The sequence below is a fragment of the Ovis aries genome, chromosome X (assembly GCF_016772045.2).
Source record: "Ovis aries strain OAR_USU_Benz2616 breed Rambouillet chromosome X, ARS-UI_Ramb_v3.0, whole genome shotgun sequence".
Classification (NCBI taxonomy): Eukaryota; Metazoa; Chordata; class Mammalia; order Artiodactyla; family Bovidae; genus Ovis; species Ovis aries.
In genome coordinates, this window is record NC_056080.1 from 131,628,008 (window position 1) to 131,650,106 (window position 22,099).

General features: G+C 36.1%; 1 protein-coding gene across 2 annotated transcripts in view; it reads left to right on the forward strand.

Moving 5' to 3' along the window:
• The window catches only part of NRK (Nik related kinase), a 126,030-nt gene that overhangs the window by 63,329 nt on the left and 40,602 nt on the right, over positions 1 to 22,099 (forward strand). For both annotated transcript variants that reach the window (XM_060407889.1, XM_042241688.1), the window contains exons 5-14: positions 409 to 534; positions 3,640 to 3,750; positions 5,170 to 5,260; positions 8,255 to 8,385; positions 10,252 to 10,306; positions 12,814 to 12,892; positions 13,956 to 14,131; positions 15,698 to 15,761; positions 16,177 to 17,344; positions 19,345 to 19,452. In XM_060407889.1, the coding sequence (XP_060263872.1) occupies positions 409 to 534; positions 3,640 to 3,750; positions 5,170 to 5,260; positions 8,255 to 8,385; positions 10,252 to 10,306; positions 12,814 to 12,892; positions 13,956 to 14,131; positions 15,698 to 15,761; positions 16,177 to 17,344; positions 19,345 to 19,452 (2,109 nt within the window). The remainder of the gene's footprint in view (positions 1 to 408; positions 535 to 3,639; positions 3,751 to 5,169; positions 5,261 to 8,254; positions 8,386 to 10,251; positions 10,307 to 12,813; positions 12,893 to 13,955; positions 14,132 to 15,697; positions 15,762 to 16,176; positions 17,345 to 19,344; positions 19,453 to 22,099) is intronic.

Consider the following 22,099-nt stretch of genomic DNA (forward strand, 5'->3'; position numbering starts at 1 on the left):
TGGCAGAATTTGGGGGTGATAGCTAAAGAGTATGGGATTTCCTTTTGGGTTGACAAAAATGTTCTTATGGATGAGTAATTTTATTAATATACTAAAACCATTGAATTTTTCAGTTTAATTGGGTGATTCCATTTAGTGCAAACTTCATACAGTGGTCACTGCTGGTCCAAGGATCATGCTTTAAGAACCATTGAATTAAAAGATACTCAATTGACCTTTATTTTCTCCCAAATTCCCAGTTAACCCCACATCTCCATTCTAAGAATTCTAGTTGAGATTTTATTATAATACATTGTTGTAGGGTATAAAGGGTTGCCATGCGATTCTCCTTCTTTGATCTACTATAGCTTAGGATACCATAGTCATTGAGTGGCATAGCTTAGGAATTTTACTATCCTTATTCTATAGGATGAAGAAGAGGATCTCAGGACTGAACTCAACCTTTTGAAGAAGTACTCTTTCCACAAGAACATTGTGTCCTTCTACGGTGCATTTTTCAAGCTGAGTCCCCCTGGCCAGAGGCATCAACTTTGGGTGTGTATTTAGTTACCTTGATCTTATTGCATAAGACTAAGTCTCAGTTAAGAACATATACTTTCATAAATGAGATGTCATTTTTGTGCACCTACAGAAGAACTTAAGTATGCAACTGCTCGAAGTAGTATGGAAAAAAATGTCCTCTAATTTCTGGAAATGGGAGTGATAAAATATGGAAAAATAAATTAAGTGACTGGCAAGGGGTTCAGGGGTAAGATGTGAGAAGACTCAAATGAATACTGGGAATATCTAACATATTTCTTTTCAAATAGAGATTTGCTGCTTTTAACTTTATGTAGCTAATACATTTGCTTATAAATTAAAGATAAAGCTAAGGAGATTACCTGATGGATTTGGGCCCAATGACTGAATAATAAATATCTATTCTAAGTCACACTTGGGATGAGTATATGAGTGTAATTTAAGTGTTTGCTAAGTGCAATTATCTTTAAACATAATTCCTAGAAACTGTTTTTCTAAATGGTTAGTTGACTTATCCTTTTCTTAGGCTTCATGCCTATAGTATCATGAATTACAAATCAATGAGCTATAAATTTTAAAGGCTAACTGAAACCCATGCTACAGTTACCAGAATTGTTGCTGCCCTCTCCCATAGGAGACATAATCAAACCACAAGAAAATTAGCTTCAATCAAGTAAATCTTTATTTAAAAAGGAATATTTAGAACATCATCATCTGGGGTCAGTGTACATTCTCTTGCATTTCTAGGCCAAGTTAAGAGTGGTATTTTTTAAATACTACCTGAGACTTTTCAGAATTTTTAAGAATCAAAGAAAGATTATGTTACATTTTATATGTGAACTTTAGGAAGCAGGATAGTGGGCAATATAGGAAGGTTTCAACAAGGGATTGAATTGAAGCTGTGGTTCTCAAACTTTAACCAGAAACAGAATTTCATGGAGATCCTAATAAAACAAGTTGCTGGGCCCCACCCACAGAGTTATTAATTCAGTTAGTCTAGGGTAGGAAGTCCACAAATTTGCACTTTTTAAAAAGTTTACAAGTGATGTTGATGATACTCGTCTAGGTACCACATTTTGAGAACCCTCAAATTTAGAGATCTTCAGTTTAAACCTATTTTCTCCTAAATGTCCAGTTAACTAAATCATCTGTTCTCTGCCAGTGCCAGTTCAAATTTTGTTAAATACCACTGTGCATTTTTCATGGCTACTGTTTTTTTTTTTTAATTCCTTTTGGCAGGGGCATACAGCATTTGTCTTTAAATATATTTTTACAAGTTTTTTTTTTTCTCTTGACAGTATGGCAGTCTACTTATTAGATATGTTTCTCAGTGCTCAATTAATTCAGTCATATAACATCTATTCATTCAAAAGCTATCTGTGTCCAGGCTTTCTCCTAGATGCTGAGGATACATTCATAAGCTGAATTTACATGGCTCTGGCCCACTGGAGCTTACAGTCTATTTGTGAAGACAAATATCAATTAAATCGTCACACAAATAAATGTATAATTGGTCAGAAGGGAAGTAACATGCTTTTGTGTGGGCAAATAACAAAGGAATCTAAGTTAGGGAAAGGAAAACTCTTCCTTGAAAAACTTTTTCTTACACTGATATCTGAAGGATAAATAGGCACTGCATGCAGAAGTTATTTGTGGAGGTGAGAGTTTTCCTGGGACCATTCACTTTCTTTCCTGTGTAAATCTGAACACATAGGAAGCAAATAACAAAATAGTTACCATTTATAACGTAGAGCCATGCGCTGTGCATACAAATTCGGGAAAATGAGAATGTCTTACATTCTTTTCATAGTAGAACTCTTCTGACTCAGGTAATACTGGCAAGATTTTCCAGTGTTCACCTTAGTGAATGACTTTAATTCATGTTTGCCATGGTTCAAAATGAGCCCCTTTTCTTCTATTACCACAGTGTATATGTTGTAACCATTTGATGTAGTAGACATGAAAATTAACCTTTTTGTGCTTTATCTGTACTATCTGGTTTGTTAGGCTGCTTTTCTTATCTTCGTTTATTAGAATAGTGTACTCGGGGAAAAGACCCTGTGTTATATCAGTTGTGAACAAATATAAAATAAGGAAGTAATTTTCTGAAAGGAAAATCTTAGCATTCCAAAAGGAAATAAGGTATACCTTTTAAATATTCATGATTTGGGGCCTATCCTTTTACTTCCTTTCATCTATGGCGATAATTATCTTACCTATAGTTTTTTTAAAAAGGCATGTCTTGTTCTACTCACAAAGTAGTATTAACATTTGACATTGGCACTAGTGCATAACCCTGCACTTAAAGAAAAGTTTGTGAAATTGATTATAATAGGCAGATTCTCCTTCACATCGGTCAGTCCTCTAGTTAGCTAATATATGAAAGCAAATTTGCTAGTAAGGCTCCTGATACATTAGTGGCAAAAACAAATTTCCTGAAAAAATTGCATTTGTTAATAAAGTAAAATTTGAATGAGACACTGTCAGAATATTAGCCTTAAAATAGACTTTCCTTAGCAGTTTATTTGGAAAAAGATTGCCCTACAGTAATGGAACTGACAGTTTCCCCCTTCAGGTTGTATGTTGCTAGTATCTTGGGGAAAATATTCTAAAACTTGAAAATACAACAACAGTAAAAACAAATCTAGTCAATGCTTAAGTGTAAATTGTTTCGAGATACCCTCCATATCCTGTTTTTCCACCCGCAAACTATTCCCTCAACTGTCTTTTTTGTGCTACTCCGGTCATCACTCAGGCTTAGCCCTGTGCAAGCTTCTTTCTAAAGGCATGTGCTCGTTCTGTTTTCAATAAGCTGAATGTTCTTCTTTCTGAGCATATCCAAACACAACCTATCCTTCAAGGCTTAGCTCAAATCCCACCTCCTGGTTTAAAAATCCCTGGTGTGGTACCTCCTTCCTCTCCCTCCAGAGATCTTTGGATTTTTTTTTTCAGTTCTTTCTAATTCTACTAGCTTCCTACCAGACAATTGAGCCAGTCTTTGCAGTATCTTAATGTCTAAACATAACATATACATGTAAGCCATATGAACTAAAACTCTCCAGATATTTTCAAAGAACTACTTTCTAAGTCTTGGTACTTTCTTTGCTGGCTTCCCTGCAGATGGTGATGGAGTTATGTGCAGCAGGCTCAGTCACTGATGTAGTGAGAATGACCAGAAATCAGAGTTTGAAGGAAGATTGGATTGCCTATATCTGCCGAGAAATCCTCCAGGTGAGCATTCATATAGTCATTTGCCCCTGACCTTGAAAAAACCTGGGGGTAATATATACAGTGTGTCTTATACTTGCTCATATAGGATGGTTTAAAAATTCTAAACTTCTGGATCAGGATACTGAAAAAAACCAAAAGGCTTTAGAGAAAGCAGCTTTGATGTAATGTCATTCCAAATCATGGCTTTTAATGGCTCTTTCAGAGTCAGACTACAGTGTTTGGTGGGTCATGGGTATAATAACTTAGAGTGTTAAGCTGTTGTGATTTTTAGAGTTCTTTTTTTTTTTAAGTATAGCACTATCATTGGAGATTAAGATAGGCTGAGAAATCCGTGTTTTACTCAATGGCTCCAAATCATCTACAACTCTTTTGCAGACAGATATCCTCTCTGAATACAATGTCTAAACTTTTAAAACATTCCTTATTTTGAACACCAAATTGGATGAAAATGACAGTCTTCTTGATCTACCAAACTCAAATTTTTCTTTGTGTCTTAAGTGCTTAGAGTCACCCAAGAAGGATGTTAACAGAACTGAACAGCATCGCTGATAAAATATTAGAATGCTGTCTTAACTGGATTCACTCATGGTAATAGTGTACATAGTTAAGAGTGCAAATTCTGGACTGAGTTTAAATTCTGGTTCATCATGTATTAGCTGTGTGTCCCTGAGTCAATTACTTAATTTCTTCAAATCTCATTTTCCTCACCTGTAATTTGGGGTGGAATTAGCATCTTCCTTAAAAGGTTGCTGTAAGGATTTAAGAGTTGACTTCATGTAAAGTGCTTAGCACAGTGCTTGGCAAAGAATAAGGACTCAATTGATATTAGTTGTTTTTACTGTTATTTCTATTATTAATCTCCTGTTAGTATGTAGAGCAATCTTACTGAAACCAGGGCATGGTTAGTTTTAGTGGTGAATGGTCTGGAGACAGCATGGTAAACCAATACAAATGGCAAGTACTTTAAAGTGAATTTCCATATTCCTCCAAATTCTCAGCCTTACAAGGTTGACTTGAAAATATTTTGGACTAAACAAATGGTTGGATAAGCAGAGTAAAACAATGGCTGAGCTACAATAGTTCAGTTATCCAGGCCTTTAGTCATGTGGTTAGTTGGAAAAATGGAGACTAGAAAGGAAGGTAAATGGCCCAATATATACAAGTATTAATTTTTGGTGTTCTTTCTCTTTCATGGGTGTCCTGATTTATTTTCCTTTCCTTATAGTTGAAAGTACTATTTCTGGGAACTGGTTGTAGTAATTCCAGCCTAAAGAAGAATTTTGTCTGAAAAATGCAAATCTGGGCCATTTTTCTTACCACAAGTCTTTCCAAAAATGCTAAAAACAGTACCAGAAAAAGAGAAAAACTATATATTGACCTTGCTTTTTTATATAAATATATATATGTATGTATATGCAGGGCTTAGCTCATCTTCATTCACACCGTGTAATTCACCGGGACATCAAAGGTCAAAATGTGCTACTGACTCATAATGCTGAAGTAAAACTAGGTAAGTTTATTCTTGTAATACTTTAAATGAACCCCAAAATATCTTAACAGAGAAAAATCCTTTAAGATTACTGTTTTCTCTCATGTCACTAATATCCCCCTCTACTTATTTACACTATGTTGTCCCTGCCTGCAAAATAAATCAAAATTTGAAAATTTGTTTGGGAAAGGATGTGGGACAAGAGAAAGATGCACCTAACTGTTTCTCAGAAATAATTTGAGAACAACAGTTTTGAAATGGGAGTTTTACATTTTGGTCATTGCTTTATCTTCTGTTGGGCTTACCAGGCAGCTCAGTGGTAAAGATTCCGCCTGCCAATACAGGAGATACAAGTGATGCGAGTTTGAGCCCTGGGGTCAGGGAAATCCCCTGGAGGAGGGCATAGCAACCCACTCCAGTACTCTTGGTGGGATCTGCTATTATATTTATTTCAACAATTTAATTGAGTGTTTACCATGTGCAAGTAGTGTGTCATGAACAAGGATTAAACAAAAAGACAATTCTTCCACATTACAGAGCCATATTTTCCAAAGAATATCTAAGAACTTTTAAATTTACTTAAGCACAAATCGCTTCATTGGAATTTTCCCTCAAATATTTAAAGAACTGATATAAGTTAGAAATGATGCTCCAGTAATATCCAAATCAAATTCAGAATTAGAAATCTAGAATCCAGAGTTTCTAGCTTTCAGTTCCAGGGTTCAGAATGGTATAATTAATTGAAAATAATTATTATATTGTCTCACAGGCACACAGGGAACAATATGTTGTGCTCTTTAATGTTTAAAGTTGTTGGTGGATTTCTAAATAATATCATATAAATAATGTCAGCACTATTTAATGGCAGATGACCTCATTGATATAGAACATAAAATCACTGGCATCAAATCCTGTATTTAATCATATCAATTCTTTCCTACCATATTTGTGTGTGTGTGTGTGTGTGTGTGTATGTGTGTTTATTAGTCACTCAGCTGTGTCCAACTCTTCGCAACCCCATGGAGTATAGCCCACCAGGCTCCTCTGTCCTTGGGATTCTCTAGGCAAGAATGCTGGAAAAGGTTGCCATTTCCTTCTCCAGGGGATTTGCCTGACCCAAGGATCAAACCCAGGTCTTCTGCATTGCAGGCGGACTCTTTACCGTCTGAGCCACCAGGGGCTTCCCTACCATATCTCTAGCATGATCTTAAGATCATTCCCATTTTTCCTGCCAAATAAATATAACCAGAATAGAGTTTTTGTTCCTTCACTAAGAATGCTTTTCACTGAATATTTGTGGAAGAAGCATGTGGTAATAATTGTTCCTGCAGTAAATGAAAAGTAATTTGAAGTAAATGTATTGTTCTTTTGTGTCTAAAAGCTAAAAAGCTAGAAACAGAATTTTAAGACACTGTGTTAAAATACACGAGGGTCATTTGGATCTCACAGTGAAATGTGCAGCATGGATATAGTATGTCACACAGCTACATTCTGTGTTCACATGTGGCAGTGTTCCCATATATTTGGGTCAAGTTGCTAGCCAACCCTATCATCTGCATCACAGAAGAGAAATTGTAAGTAAGCGAAAAGCCTCTGAAAAAGCTGTCACAAAGTCCCTGCACTAAAGATCATGTACTTGACTCTGTAGGAGAGACCTTTTAGCACTGGATTAAAATTGTTCAGGCTTCTTATCTCTATATAACCCTTAGACATTGGTTTCTAGATTTCTTAGATCCCACAATATTTTTAAATGACAGGTTATAAGGAGAAGGTTGAAGAAGCAAAACCCAAAGGGAGTAACAGAAAGGAGAGAGACTGGTCAGTGACTATATTGCAGTCGCAACTGATCAATAACCCTCATATTCTGGTCCCTAAGTCAGTAAGGAAAAATGAATGATGCCACTGGTGGGATCTCATCCCTACTTTTAATTTCAGCTTTTCTTTTTTTCCCTTTTCTTCCATTTATCACTCTTTTCTTCCAGTCTTTGCTCATTTCCTTTTCTTCTTTGAATGTCATATATAAGCTTATGGCCTTCATAGATATTTCTTGGCCCTTAAAGTTGGCCCTCAGGGGTGGTGAGAATGCTGAACTCTGATGTAACCTATTCTCAAAAAAAAAAAAAAGTATCTAGATAATGAGACTGTGCAACACCCAGTGATTTTCATGTATTATGGACATTGTGTTGACATTGTTTTTATTAGTCCTTCCTTTAACACTGCCTTAAACTCTTAACTTTTTAATTTTTCTTTTCTTTTCCTAAGTTCTTTAAACTACTTTTCAGTCAGGGTTGTTAGCCATCCTCTAGATTCCTGGAAACCATTCTAAATTAGAAAATCTACTTCATTTTTCATCCATGTTTTATTTTTTCTGGACTAAATAACCCCAGTCTACTTTAGCCTTTTTTTCTGTCTGTTTCTGAGGATACCATACTAAATATTTTCATATAATATATCCCACAGATGAATAGAAGACTGAGCTTTAATAGTCTAAGCTGAGATATGGATACCACACTAAATATTTGCATCTGATTCAGAAGATCTGTAGAAGAACTTAAACTAAATTTTAGCATAAATTTATTTTTCTTTATTAGTGTAGTAGGACTTTCTAACATCATGAGTGAGACTTCCTAATAAAGTACTAATAAGTTTTTGATTTCTTAGATGCTGCTTATAGTGCTGGTCTTCTTCCAGCTTGGTGGCAGGTCCAAACACTACATATGTTATCACTTCAGAGGTTTAGGGTATACTGATGGAACTTTATTTTTAATATTCATGGTAAACATTCAGCCAAACCTACTGTAGATTTATAATAGCACTGCTGAATCTCTTTCCAACATAAATACCAGCAAAAGCCTATTTCCCAGTGTTCCTGGAGTAGACTTCATGGTAAAGTTTGCTGGGCTGGAATGAAAATCTGTTATCCATTGTGGCTTTTGTATTGGCTTTCCAAGTTAAAGCAATAACTTATTGAGCTTTTTGTTACTCATTAATTATTTTGACAAATGAATTTTGCAGTGGATTTTGGAGTGAGTGCCCAGGTGAGCAGAATTAATGGGAGGAGAAATAGCTTCATTGGGACACCATACTGGATGGCACCTGAAGTGATTGACTGTGATGAGGACCCCAGACGCTCCTATGATTACAGAGTAAGTGTAAGGATTCAGATAGTAGGAGACAAAATTTGTAAAGGACTTTTGACTTTTTATTTTAAATTATGAAATAAAAGAATAAAAACCACTACTTAAATAGGAAGTACTAGCCACTATTGCTATATGTGGTTTGATGATGTGTGTAAAAATAATATTTTCTAAGAATGTAGGCAAAGTAGACCATTGGGAGTTATCCATATTTGAGGAAGAATGTCTAGTTCATCTTGCTTACAACTTCTTGGTAAAGAATATTATATTATGTGGCTTTATATGGAAATTTAACTTCCAGGGACAGAGTGCTTTATACACTTAAAACTGAATAAATGTAAAGCCAATTATTAATCCCCACAGTAACTTAGCTCCAAAGAGAAAAAAAATAATAATTTGATTACTCAGGGTAATGGAGAAAGTCCTTGGCATGGTTCAGCTCCAAACCACAGAAAATCAGTGGAATAGACAAATTAAGTAACAATTTATGCTATTTATTAAAATTTCCACTGAAGCTGCAATTTGGACAATATACATCTATGTACACATTTTTAAAAGTTGGTATGGAAAGAAAACACCCCATTTGCTATAGACTGGAAAAACCGCACTCACTCTCCACATCATAACTCATCCAAACAATTCATTGTGGTTTCGTTGTGTGGAACCTAGGACTCAATACTCAAAGTTGATTAATTCAAATTTCATCTCTTTTCCTTTTCCCTTAAATGCCCTCTGCTTGATTTGCAAGCAGATCTGTTGAGAGCCAGTGCTATTAGGAGCTATGGAGACAGTGGAAGTATAATGCTCTTTAAGTGACTTGCTGTAACAATAATGCTTTATAGCTGTACAGTTTTTGGCAGTCTTCCAAGGACTTTCACCCATATTAATTATACATTTTACATTTTCAGTCCCACATAACTTAAAGAATACTTAAACTTATATCATCACAACTCTTTGAAGCTAAGACATCTATAAGCAGGTATTTTAATAATTCAGTTAACTTGTTTAGGAGTCATTACGCCAAACAGTGCACTTCTAGCCCTGTGCCCTTTCTGCATTCTAAAAAACAAAGTACAGTTAACAGTAGTGAAGATCATTTCCTAGAGCCTCCTAAAATGTATAATTTTCTAGAATTATCATTCTGTTCTCAGTTTCCTGTATTCAAGGAACTCCTGAAAGTGCTTATGTATATAGTATTTCATTTCATATTTATGCTAGTTCTATAACATGGGTCCTATTATTATCATCTCTATTTTGAGAGTGAAAAAAAGAAAGTGTTAGTCACTCAGTCATGTGTGACTCTTTGCGACCCCATGGACTGTAGCCCGCCAGGCTCCTCTGTCCATGGAATTCTCTAGGTAAGAATACTTGAGTAAGTAGCCATTCCCTTCTCCAGGGGGTCTTCCTGACCCAGGGATCAAACCCATGTCGCCTGTGTTTCCTGTATTGCAGGCAGGTTCCTTACCATCTGAGCCACCAGGGAAGCCCTAATTTACATAGGGTAAAATTGAGGTACAAAGTGTTAAATCTTTTACCTAAGATCTGACTTCTTTAGAGCTAGTAGTATGTGATTGGACTTCTTTACAACAAATCCCTTTTGGTATTTCAGTTAAGGTGACAATAGCAATACATCCAAGATGAATTTTCCTTTCACTGAATCCCCACCCATATCAACTTGTGTAGTACAGTACTGGCTGGTCATAGGGTCAGATAACGTCTTCCTATAACATCAGTCTATAATGAAGAAAACCCATAAAATGGCTGTGGCATTGGTACCTCCCCTCAGCCAAAGATTGTTTAGAGATTCTAAATACTATCTGTTTCCCACTTTTAAGTGACTTTTTTTTTTTTTTTTGGTCATCTTTTCCTTTGCAGAGTGATGTGTGGTCTGTGGGAATCACTGCTATTGAAATGGCCGAAGGGGCTCCTCGTGAGTAATAATATTTGATGTTGGTTAAAAGTTATGGAAACATGCTGTACAAATCTGCCACTTGTACCAGTCAGCTTGTACTGATCACACAGGTGCCACACCATGTGCCAAACTGTAAATGATGGTCTTCCCCAGTTATGAAATGCCATAGTCAGAATGGCCAGATATGTCTGTAAGAGTTTTTATTCTTCTCTGTTAAGATATCTTATTTTAGGCTGATTGAGTATTGACTCAATTTAGCCTCAGTAACATTTGGTCATGATAGTAATAACCAAACAGAATCTAAAGGTGTTCCAGTACATATTCACTGATGAAATATTTAGGTTCCTGAACAGTTACACTTATATACTTCAGACTGTGCCAGTTAAGAAAATCCGCCAGTAGTTCCTTTTAATTGAGCCAATCCTCAGCAATATTGAGAAGGAAGCTTTTTTCCCCACTTTGGAGTCAGTCCAGCTATCATTGGTGCCTTCCGTGCTCCTACCAGCCACTCCATTGCCCCTCATTGTTCAGTAAGCTCCATTTTCTCATGTTCCCCCTCCCTCTCTTCATTGAAGTAACCTGTCAGCAGTCTGTTCTCTCAGGTTACTACTGCTTTCTGGTAGGAAAGTAAAAGTGGAATGTGAACTTGAGTGTAAATGATTCATAACCAGCAAATGTATAATCCCATAAACAGGGCATATTTGCTGTTCTCAATACCTAAATCCAAGAATGTAAGTGATAAACACATTCATAGTATTGATGAGAAGTGAGAGAAATGCCTGAAGTGTGTATGTCAGGGGGCAGGGCTTGCAACTGCCCTGCTTTTCCCTCTCCAAGCAGATCCTGTAGGTTCCCATGTGCCTATGTGCTTCATCTGTACAATATCTACTATTTTAGCACTGTGTTTCATGGCTAATGGGAGTAATTTCAAGGAGTAGAAATAGTGGTATTATAATTGTTAAGAATCTCTGGTGTCCCTTGGAATATCAAGAATTTCTGGTGTCCCTTGGAATATGACATATCACAGAATGGGCATGGGTTAAAGCTAGGTCAGGTATGGAGATCAGGTCACTGCACCTTCTATTAATTTATATAAAGCTTGACCTTTGAACAATGGCCTTTATATTATTCTAATGAAATTACCCTGGGGACTTTCTTTATACTACTATGAGAGGCCAATTTGGCACTGGAGATTATTTTTTTTTTTAAGATATATTTTGGGAGAGGAAGGATTCCTCTAAAGAGTTATTAATATCAAATTGTCCTCACATGAATGACACACTTTTAGTATTAGGTGAAATTTACACTATGGCTCTCCTTTGGGGAATTATTGCACTGCCAGTTTTCTTTAATCAAAACACAAGAGGAAATAAGTAAAGTGAGACACATATTTAAATACTTATTGAAAAGCCCAGAATTCCCAAGCCAATGAGGTAATGAATTTATATACCACATATTGGAATAGGCTTTTCTTTGTATGGTTGTGTTTCTGAAAAAGAGAATGAAAGTCTAGTAATTTTGCACAGAATTGAGGTGCCGGATAGTTAAAATCTTCCTTATAATATCAATAGCTAATATTTATTAAGTGCTTACTCTGTGCCAGACACTTTTATAAGTGTGTTGCCATTTAATCCTCATAGCAACTCTTTGAAGGAATTCTTGATATATTTCCTGTTTTTAAGATGAAATAACCAAAGCACAGAGAGGTAAGTAATTTGCCCAAGGTCACAAAGGTAGAAGTAGGATTTGAACACAGATGATCTAATCTAGAGGGTGTGTTCTTAATAGTTGTGTGTGCGTGTTAAGTCACTTCAGTCGTGTCTGATTCTTTGCAACACTATGGACTGTAGCCCAACAGGGTCCTCTGTCCATGAGAATTCTCCAGGCAAGAATACTTGAGTGGGTTGCCATGCCCTCATCTAGGAGATGTTCCAGACCCAGGGATCGAACCCATGTCTCTTATGTCTCCTGCATTGGCAGGCGGGTTCTTTACCACTAGTGCCACCTAGGAGGCCCCTTCTTAATAGTTACGTTGTATCTACTTCTTTTCCTAGGACTGTTAGCTTCCAAACCAGATTATTCTCATCTTTTTAGACTACTAAATCATTGTTTGCATATTCTTGTGCATAGTTACTAGTATGGTTGACTTTTCAGCCTATAATTACATATTACAGTTTTATAACTGGGGAGGATACCGGCATTACACAAGCACAGAAGAGTACTTGACTCCACCTGTATTTTTGGCTTCTCTAGATATAAATCATCAATCGCACATTTCAAAAATTTAACCTAGTGTAATTGATTATTATTTGTCCCACTTGGAAATAGTGAAGCTTTAGTATCTTATATAATGGACAGCTTGTATTAAAGTCAGCTTTTCCTCTAACTACCTTCTTTCATGTCTATTCTTCAGTGTCTATTCAATATGATATGTGAAAGAACACTGAGAATCCCCTCTGGAATTAGGAGTTTGTTCTGTAGTTGCCTTTCTTACTTATTCTAAACTTATCTATTTTCCTTTGCAGCCCTGTGTAACCTTCAACCTTTGGAAGCCTTATTTGTTATTTTGCGCGAATCTGCTCCCAAAGTCAAATCCAGTGGATGGTAAAGATGAATGACTTAATCTCTTAAACACATTAACGATATTTTTATATAGCAAAGAAGTTTTAATTCATTTGATCAGTCCTGTTTCCACATCCTTATTGGACAATATTTCCTAAAAACGGATACCTTGAGGAGTCTGAATGAGTACTATTCATTAAGAGCTAGCTAGCCAAATAGAAATAATACTCTCCATGGTAGATTATCATGACAGTACTGTCCTGGCATTAGTGATGTATTCAGTTTTATTTCCTGTAATGGGCTGGGCCAATGGAAGCCTTTTGTGAAGTTTCTCACTGAGCTTACATAGGCAGTCAGTGATTGTGATGTATAGCCCAGACATTTGACCCATAAAACTAAACATCCATAGAACCTAAAGAGGACTTGTTCTCTCAGAGTGCTACAGCCCAACTAAACTTAAAAATCTTTCTTCCTGAAGTTTTTGGAACTAGTAAGTGAAGTTCTTGCTTATTCTCAGTATGTATTACTTGCCCTAGTAAAAGTGGTTACTATGATTCAGTTGCTGACATTCTTCCTTGTGATTAAATTTAACCCTTCCCACAGATTCAGGCTTTCTGGTCACATCTGTTTCCATGGGCCATTTTATAAGATTAATCAGTCCTGGTGACATTAACACCCTTTTCTGGATCATTACACGGACAGCTTTAGAGCTCAAAGTGCACATAGTCAAGCAAAACACTCAGGCTTCAAAATATGACTACTGTGGGATGACCAGTCTGGTCTCATGGTCTGCATAAATCACATCAACCACTTAATTGCCATCCCACCACTCGCCTTTTTTGCCACGCACATTCTTCTGAACTCACTGAAGTTTCTACTATTATTTGGGTAGAAAATATCATTGACTCCAGCCTCTTCTGAGGCTTGAAAGGCATTGCTGTGTAATGTACATTGTCAAGCTATAGGATATCTGGTTATTGAAAAGACTATTACAGCTAAGACAACTCTCTCCAAAAATATGACCTTCAGAGTGGCATGTGGGTGGAGGTGGGAGGTGTGGAATACCTGAGAATGCTCTTTTACCTCTTTGATTCATTTCTTTTAGGTCCCGCAAGTTCCATGATTTCATGGAAAAGTGCATGATCAAAAATTTCCTATTTCGTCCTACTTCTGCAAACATGCTTCATCACCCATTTGTTCGGAATATAAAAAATGAAGGACATGTTGTTGAGTCATTAAAGAAGCATCTTACTGGAATCATTAAAAAGAGACAGAAAAAAGGTAGGATATGTAACTCTTTATTTTACTGGAATAAATATTCAAATGAGAGAAATTTTTCTTATTTTTTTAGGAAAAATAATATTTAAGAATTAAGTTGAAATTAAAGTCTGAGACCTTTTGACATTTAGCTTTTCCATAAATATGCCATGTGCATTTAATTCATTATCTCTTACCTGATCATATATATACATATACATACACACATAAGATTATAAATTTTTGCTAGTTCTACTAGCATGCGTTCATATTTACAAAGGCCTTTGAAAGCCTCAAGAAGAATTTTATGATGTGCTAATTTTATTTTAAGAAAACTAACTGGAGAAATAAACACAAGATAATGAAATCTGTATCTTATTGTTCTTTCTCATTGTTAACTCCAATTAGATAAATGGATTTATAATTAATCACTTATTGACTGCTACTTTTGATGCAGTATCAGTGAACTGCACATAGTTGGTTTTATGTATTAATCTCCAACTTTAAGATGTCATTAACAAAGCACAATTTATGCAAATAAAATTAAGCTTCTAGATATTAATGCCAAAAATGACAGGATGGTTATTCATCAAATCCAGAGGAAACTACTTAGAAAGTTCCAACTTTATAGGTTATATGGCATATTTTGCATTTAGTTTAGGGCACCATATGCAGAGTTGAGTGATAATGGAATGGAAAGTGGGGAGCCTGAAAAAGATAGCAGGCATTCTCAGATGCACTATAGGATTGACTGCAGCCAATCTTCTTCCATCTACATAACTATACGTATCTTATTTTTGAGTGAGAAGCAGAAGGAATTAATGCATTTAACCATGGTAGAGAATTTATTGGACCAGCATCATCGTAAAAGTCAACCAATCTCAGAATGGGTACATCTAGTTGAGAATTCACTAATTTCCAGAGTTGCGAAATTTCCAAAATGTAATCTGCAGGAAAAGCCACATTTATATAGAAATTGATGGATGATGTCAATATAGTTGTCCTAAACTTTTTAATATAGGAAATTGAAAAGAAAACTCTTGTCTATAAGTGTCTGTATTTCACTGCAGCACAGGTGACAGGAAAGATACCAAATATTTTCACTGTGTTAGTTGTGAAAAACAGAATTTAGATTTTTGCCTTCTCATTGAAAGGGCCAAAGATCCTGATCCTCATTTTCAAGATCCTCATTAAAAGGACCAAAGATAGGTGTGGGCCCAAACCATAAAGTCCTTCCATCCATAGTACATACCTGTAAGCCATGCTCACCAACCATCTGGAGTTTCTCTTTGTCCCTTTGTCCCTTTACCTTTTTCAATTTTTTCTCTTTAGAATTGCAGCAATCAGATTGCTATTTTTTTTTTCCTATACAGAGAGAAATTAGTCTCTGTAGAATAACTGTGCTACAAAAGGAGGCCTAGGAAGAAGGATATTGTCTACACCACCAGTAGATGTGATGTGAAGGGTTACAGCCCTCTTGTTCTTGTAAATTCACTCAGCATCCTGAGCAGTAAAGGGTGCAAATTGACTAAGGTGGATTTATTAATTTCTGTTGATTATTATGCATTATTTTTTTCTATTTCATAAAAGGAATACCTCTGATCTTTGAAAGAGAAGAAGCTATTAAGGAGCAGTATACCATGAGAAGATTCAGGTGCGTTAGATAACTTACATATATAATTTGATGTTAGCAGTTCATGTAAGACAATTGATCCCATATTGTTGTGTTTAACTCAGAGAAACTTAATCCTTTCTGATAAAATAAAACAGATCTCTATATTCAAGAGATATTTGAATGGAAATGTTCAGGAAAAAATTTTATTACTACTCAAAGAGTCCTTAATTTCTGATGATAGAATGATCAACTAGATTATCAGGCCATTAATATTAAATATATTGCTAATGTAAAGACTTTCAGACATTACAGGAATGATTCAAAAAAGATATAGTGGAAGTATCTTTATTGCAGAAAAATGTTCATCTTTTAAAAATAAAAGCATCTCCCCTGAATGACATCACTCTACTGACAACACTAATTGTATGGCAACCGTTTGTACTTTTATTTCTAGGGGACCTTCTTGTACTCATGAGCTTCTGAGACTGCCTACCAGCAGTAGATGCAGGCCACTTAGAGTCCTGCATGGAGAACCCTCTCAACCAAGATGGTTACCTGACCGAGAAGAGCCACAGGTTCAGGCCCTTCAGCATCTCCAGGGAGCTGCCAGGGTGTTCATGCCACTACAGGCTCAGAACGGTACACCTAGGCCTCTACAGGGGCAAGCCCAGGCACCTCAGCAAGTACAAGGGGCTGCACGGATGTTCATGCCACTACAGGCTCAGGTGAAGGCTAAGGCATCTATGCCCCTTCAGATGCAGATGAAGGCACCTCCACGACCACAGAGGGCAGCCTGCATGTTTATGCCACTACAGGCTCAGGTGAAGGCCCCTAGGCCTCAACAGGTACAGGCCCAGGTATCCAAAAAGCAGCAGGCTCAGGGCCAACCCCAGGCATCAGGAGAGCCCCAGGATCTGGATCAGGTACCAGAGGAATTTCAGAGGCAAGATCAGGTGCCTGAACAACAGCAAAGACACGGCCGGGTCCCTGAACAACACCAGAGGCAGAATCACATACCTGAACAGCCGCTGCAGCCGAATGGGGCACCCGAACAGCCAGAGGTACAGGAACAGGCTGCAGAGCCTATACAGGCAGAGGTGGAGGCAGAGGAGCCCGAGTCATTACAAGTCCATGCCCAAGTGTTCCTGCCCCTACTGTCACAGAACCACCACGTGCTGTTGCCGCTCCATTTGGATACTCAGGTGCTCGTTCCAGTAGAGGGGCAACTTGAATGGTCACCTCGAGCACAAGCCTGGGCTCTAGACCCCACACAGGCAGTTGGCTCGGTTCAAGCACTCATAGAGGGCCTATCAAGAGACTTACTTCGAGCACCAAACGCACATAACTCAAAGCCGCTTGGTCCACTGCAAATCCTGATGGAAAACCTGGCATCAGACATGTTTTACTCTCAACCAGAACAACCACGGAAGAAAAAATCAAAAGTTTCTAGTCTAAGGCAGGCACTGGCAAAAAGACTATCACCAAAGAGGTTTCGGGCAAAGCTGTCACGGAGACCTGAAGTGTTTGAGCTCTCAGATTTAGAAGCCCATAGGCAAAGGCGCCAATGCAGATGGGAGGATATCTTTAATCAGCATGAGGAAGAACTGAGACAAGTTGCAAATGTAAGGGTTTTTGATATTTTTCCTAAGTCAAATATGCAGAGAAAATATGCTAGTTCATACTCAGGTGATCCCTCTGTAAGAGCAAATGAAATAAATGTTCATTGTGTCTCAGAGAAGATTAAATAATTTGGGTTTCAAGTAAATTATCCTGAAATTTCCAAATAATTGTGACTAAATTTGAGAAAGAAAGATTTGTTTGAATGATCCAGTTATTTGCTTAATATCTCTTTAGTGATAGAGCTTTCATTATTAGCTGATTTTCTACCTATTATTTCCTTAACCAACATCATATACACATTTAAAGGTACTATTTTGGATTTTTAAAAATTACTTTCATAGGTCAGAATTAAAAATATAACTCATTAAAATAAACACAAAAATTCAGTTTTGTTTCTCTAATCTCTAAGTACGTTTATTTTGCTCTTTCCTCCCATAGAATGCTAAACATACTGTTTAAGAGAATTGCACTAGTTTTTGTACTTTAGGATGTTAAAGGTTAAACATTTTGTACATGCTTACCATAAGTATGACTTGTCTCACTTATTTTCCACCCATTTTACATCAATGAAGTACCTGCATAGAACATGGCACAAGTTACAAATTCAAGTTAATAAAACTTCATTCTTTAAAATTCCCTAATATAAATAGATATATAGATAATTTGGCTGGAGTTGGTGGATTCAATCTGGCAAATCTAATCTGTTAGTGAAGGGTTTGTGGGCTTCATAAGCAAATTAAAGAGGTCAAAAATACCAGGAGAGCAGTTGTTTTCTTATACTTCACAGTATCTGTTTATATAAAAGGAATCATTGTGAAGATCCTAAATGAAACCCTGCTATCAACATCCACTTATCTAATAATAATGAATGTAGTTATTACAAATCAGCCTTGTCTGAATGTCTCAATAAGGGAGTGTTTGGTTTGTGGCCATTGTGTTAATTGAGCAAATGCTGTTTCCCAGACATGTTTAACATGAGAAAAGGTAAAAGCAACAAGAGAAGCAAGACCCAAAAGGGGAAATGATTGTCTAGTCCCCCAAATCTGACAGATAAGAAGCAAAAGAAACCAAATAGAGAAGGAATTGCAAGAGTGCAAAGTGCTAATATTTGCCAGACATTAAGCAATCTAAAATGCTAATGACTATTCCCAATGAGCCCTAGTAACAATTGCATTTTTAAAAAAGACTTTTATGCATTCCTGCAAGACTCATGGTATTAGTAGCATAACACATTACTTATTCTCTTTCAGTGTTTTAAATATTTATGTAAGAAGCCATTCTAAAATGGAAGAAAAAGTCACTAAATGATAGCTACTAATCCTAGTACTAAATCCTACTAAACCTAGGATCTTGTATAGGTATTCTTGCCTTTATGTGTAACTGTCAAGGGAAATACAAAGAAAAAGAAAATTCTTGTTGTTGTAATCAAGTCATAGGTCTTTCAAAATACCTGAAAATTTATTAGAATTTAAAGATGTATGTGTGATTTCAATTCACTAGAAAGAAAGACAACACATTTCCATTATTCCCTTTGTGTTGAAGAAATGCCGATTGGCTTAAATGGGAAAACAGAAACTTGCCTAAACTCTTAGGACTCAAAAAGAAATATTTGCACTGCTGTATTGCAGATCTTCCATTGCTCAGGAGGACCAAACTTTGTAATTATAACCACTCATTAAATGTTAGAGTTTTGGGTTCATGAGTTAAGCTTTAGACCAGAGATTTTTAACCTGGGTCTAATAAAGTGAGCTGCATGTGGTCAATGACCCCCTAAAATATATGAAGAGACATGTGTCTTTCTATAGGCATTTTTCTACAAAGAATCTGTAGCATTATCCAGATGCTGAAAGGGATGCAGAACCAAAAACTACTAGAAACTACATTTAAATCAGTTTGAATATTGAAAAATTGTTTTTTAATTGAACAGTAAGATGATGATAATTGCTCCTATAATTTACAGTTTAACAGCAAGTAAGATATTTATTTTCCTTTTTGTTTCAAGGACAAAGAAGATGAATCATCAGATAATGATGAAGCATTTCATTCGATTCAGGCTGAAGTCCAAATAGAACCATTGCAGCCATACATTCCAGATCCTAAAGAAAATGAGGTAAGTCTCTCAATATGAGTTACTGTGACACTAATAAGTGCATGGAACAATGGTTCTTAACTTTTTTGTCTCAAAATCTCTTTATACTCTTAAACACTGAAAACTCCAAAAAAGCTTTTGTTTACTCAGATCATGTCATTGAATACATAGTGTATTATAAATTAAAACCAAAAATTTAAAATATCTATCACTTTGCTTTAAAAGTAATAAAACTATTAGATGTTAATATAAGAAGCAAATTTTAGTGAAATAACAATTCTTCATCTTGCTTAATAAGAAACAGCTGGATTCTCATATCTGCTTCTGCATTCAATCTGTTACCATGTGTTGTTTGAAAAGAAAATGTGAAAGTGTTAGTCACTCAGTTGTGTCTGACTGTTTGCGGCTCCATGGACTGTAGCCTGCCAGGTTACTCTGTCCGTGGGATTCTCCAGGCAAGAATGCTGGAATGGGTAGCCATTCCCTTCTCCAGGGGATCTTCCCAACCCAGGGATGAAACCCAGGTCTCCTGCACTGCAGGCAGGCTTTTTACACTCTGGGCCACCAAGGAAGCCTGAAAGATAGACTAACGCCTGAGTGGGGACATGAACCCTGGGCCATCAGATTAAATGTCTGATGCTCTATTGACAGCCATCCAGGCCAACTGTTGAAGTATGTGAGTAAAAGCTAGCTTCTCACATATTTGTGACTGAACAGGGAGAATTTCCATAGATTTTTCAGATAATTGTGCATATTCTTTGATAATACACCACAACTAGAGAAGTGGAGTCTAAAACCGTATCAGTGAGATTTTGGATATTCAGTAATATTAAAATCCATCTAATCAGCTATGAATAGATGTTTTGTTCATACACAATTTTATATCTTCATGCATTGATCAGTTGGAAAATACTGGTTCACTGTGTATGTGGTTCTTTCCAAATATGCATTTTATTTTACAACACCAAAAATAGCATTAGTTAATATCATCAATTTCATCATAAAATTGTTGAGTATTGATAAGCTGTCAAGTGCACAGTGATAGATGAGTCTAAAATTTTACTTTGTTATTGAAAGCTCAGTTTTATCATTGTTAACAAATAACATCAATTGTTTTTTCCTTGGTTTGACAGGCTTACTTCATTGATTTTAAATAAACTGCCTGCCAGATACCCAAGTTGAATAATCAGTTTGTCTCCTCAGTCATTCTTTTAAATAAAAATATTGCCCATGAAAAATTCAGTAGTTCAGCTTATATCTCTTTCTGAGATGTAGATTATGACAGGGTCTGGCTCATTTTAACCTATCGTTTATTTTCTTAGATTTATGGGAATAATCATGTCAGTCCTGGTGTCCAGATTGACTTTTGTTTTCACAAGTTTTTTAATAACTATTTAGCACATGGTATTGGTGAGGAGTGTGGACAAGGTCCTGTCATTATAGACAGCATTCCTTACAGCTATTAGTAGCTATCTAAAACTTTTTTGGTCACTAAATGCAGATAGGTGGATTAGTGAAGAACTCAGACATTCTTGTTTTATTAATAGTGAGTCATTGCTACTCTTAATCAGGACAAGCACCCAAGATCACTATCTATTTCTTTCAAGATACTTCACAGTAGTCTGTTATGATGTATGCCATGGACACTTATCCTTTTTAAATATGTTATTTCTGATAATAACAGTCTCTTGAAATGAATAACAGAGCACTGCTTTATCAATACTAGTTAGTGGCAGATAGAACGTATGCTGGATTGTATTATTTAATTACAAGAGGCAATATGTCCCCCTCTCTGCTGTATTAAATGATGACTTTACTCTTACCCCAGATGACAATTATTACATAAGCATGATACATTAAGCCCAAAATATAACGAGCTCTATAAGATTTGTTTGGAATACATCATTTGCCTTAATATATGCCATTCTTACTAATCATTTTCTTCTCCCCAATTTTCAGAAAAAATACAGTCTATTCATTAGCCTTTCTTATTATTGACCTTTATCTAATTTTGGCCTCTGGTTAACTAGTTTCAGTAAACTTTCAGAGATTAGCTTCATGAACCAAGAGGCCTGGATGGAGTCAGTGTAATGCCAGTTATCTGAATCAAAAGTGGAAACAGTCAGTCAGATGCTTGTCTTGCATACTGCCAAACATCTGGTTGTACTGGAAAACATTCATTAGCAAAACATGTGAATGATTGACAACATTTTTCATTTCTAATCTATCTGTTGGAGTATAAAGAAAACCTCGATAGGTTGCTACCTAAGAGGAAAAAAATAGCATAGTAAGATTAATATAGTTTATAGAAGCTATAGAATGATTTCATCAGCATGAAAATACTAAATTTATTTTTCATTGTAACACTGAATTTTCCTTTCTAAAGAATCTAGTGTGACTGCCTTGTTGAATGTCAGAATGACCTATTTGAGGGGGGTAGTTAAAAACTATTTTGAGTAGAAACCTAGAGATACACTTCATGGCCCTATATATTAAGTTGGCAGAAAGTAAATCTGTACCACAGATGGAAGTGGGCTCATTATATGTGCTCTGTTTCAAGTCTTTTGCTGTATTAGATGAATGAATAATTGATAAAATAAAATTAATTTGTTTAGAATTGAAAAGTGTTTCAAACACTGATTATGAGATGATAAAAGGACATACTTCC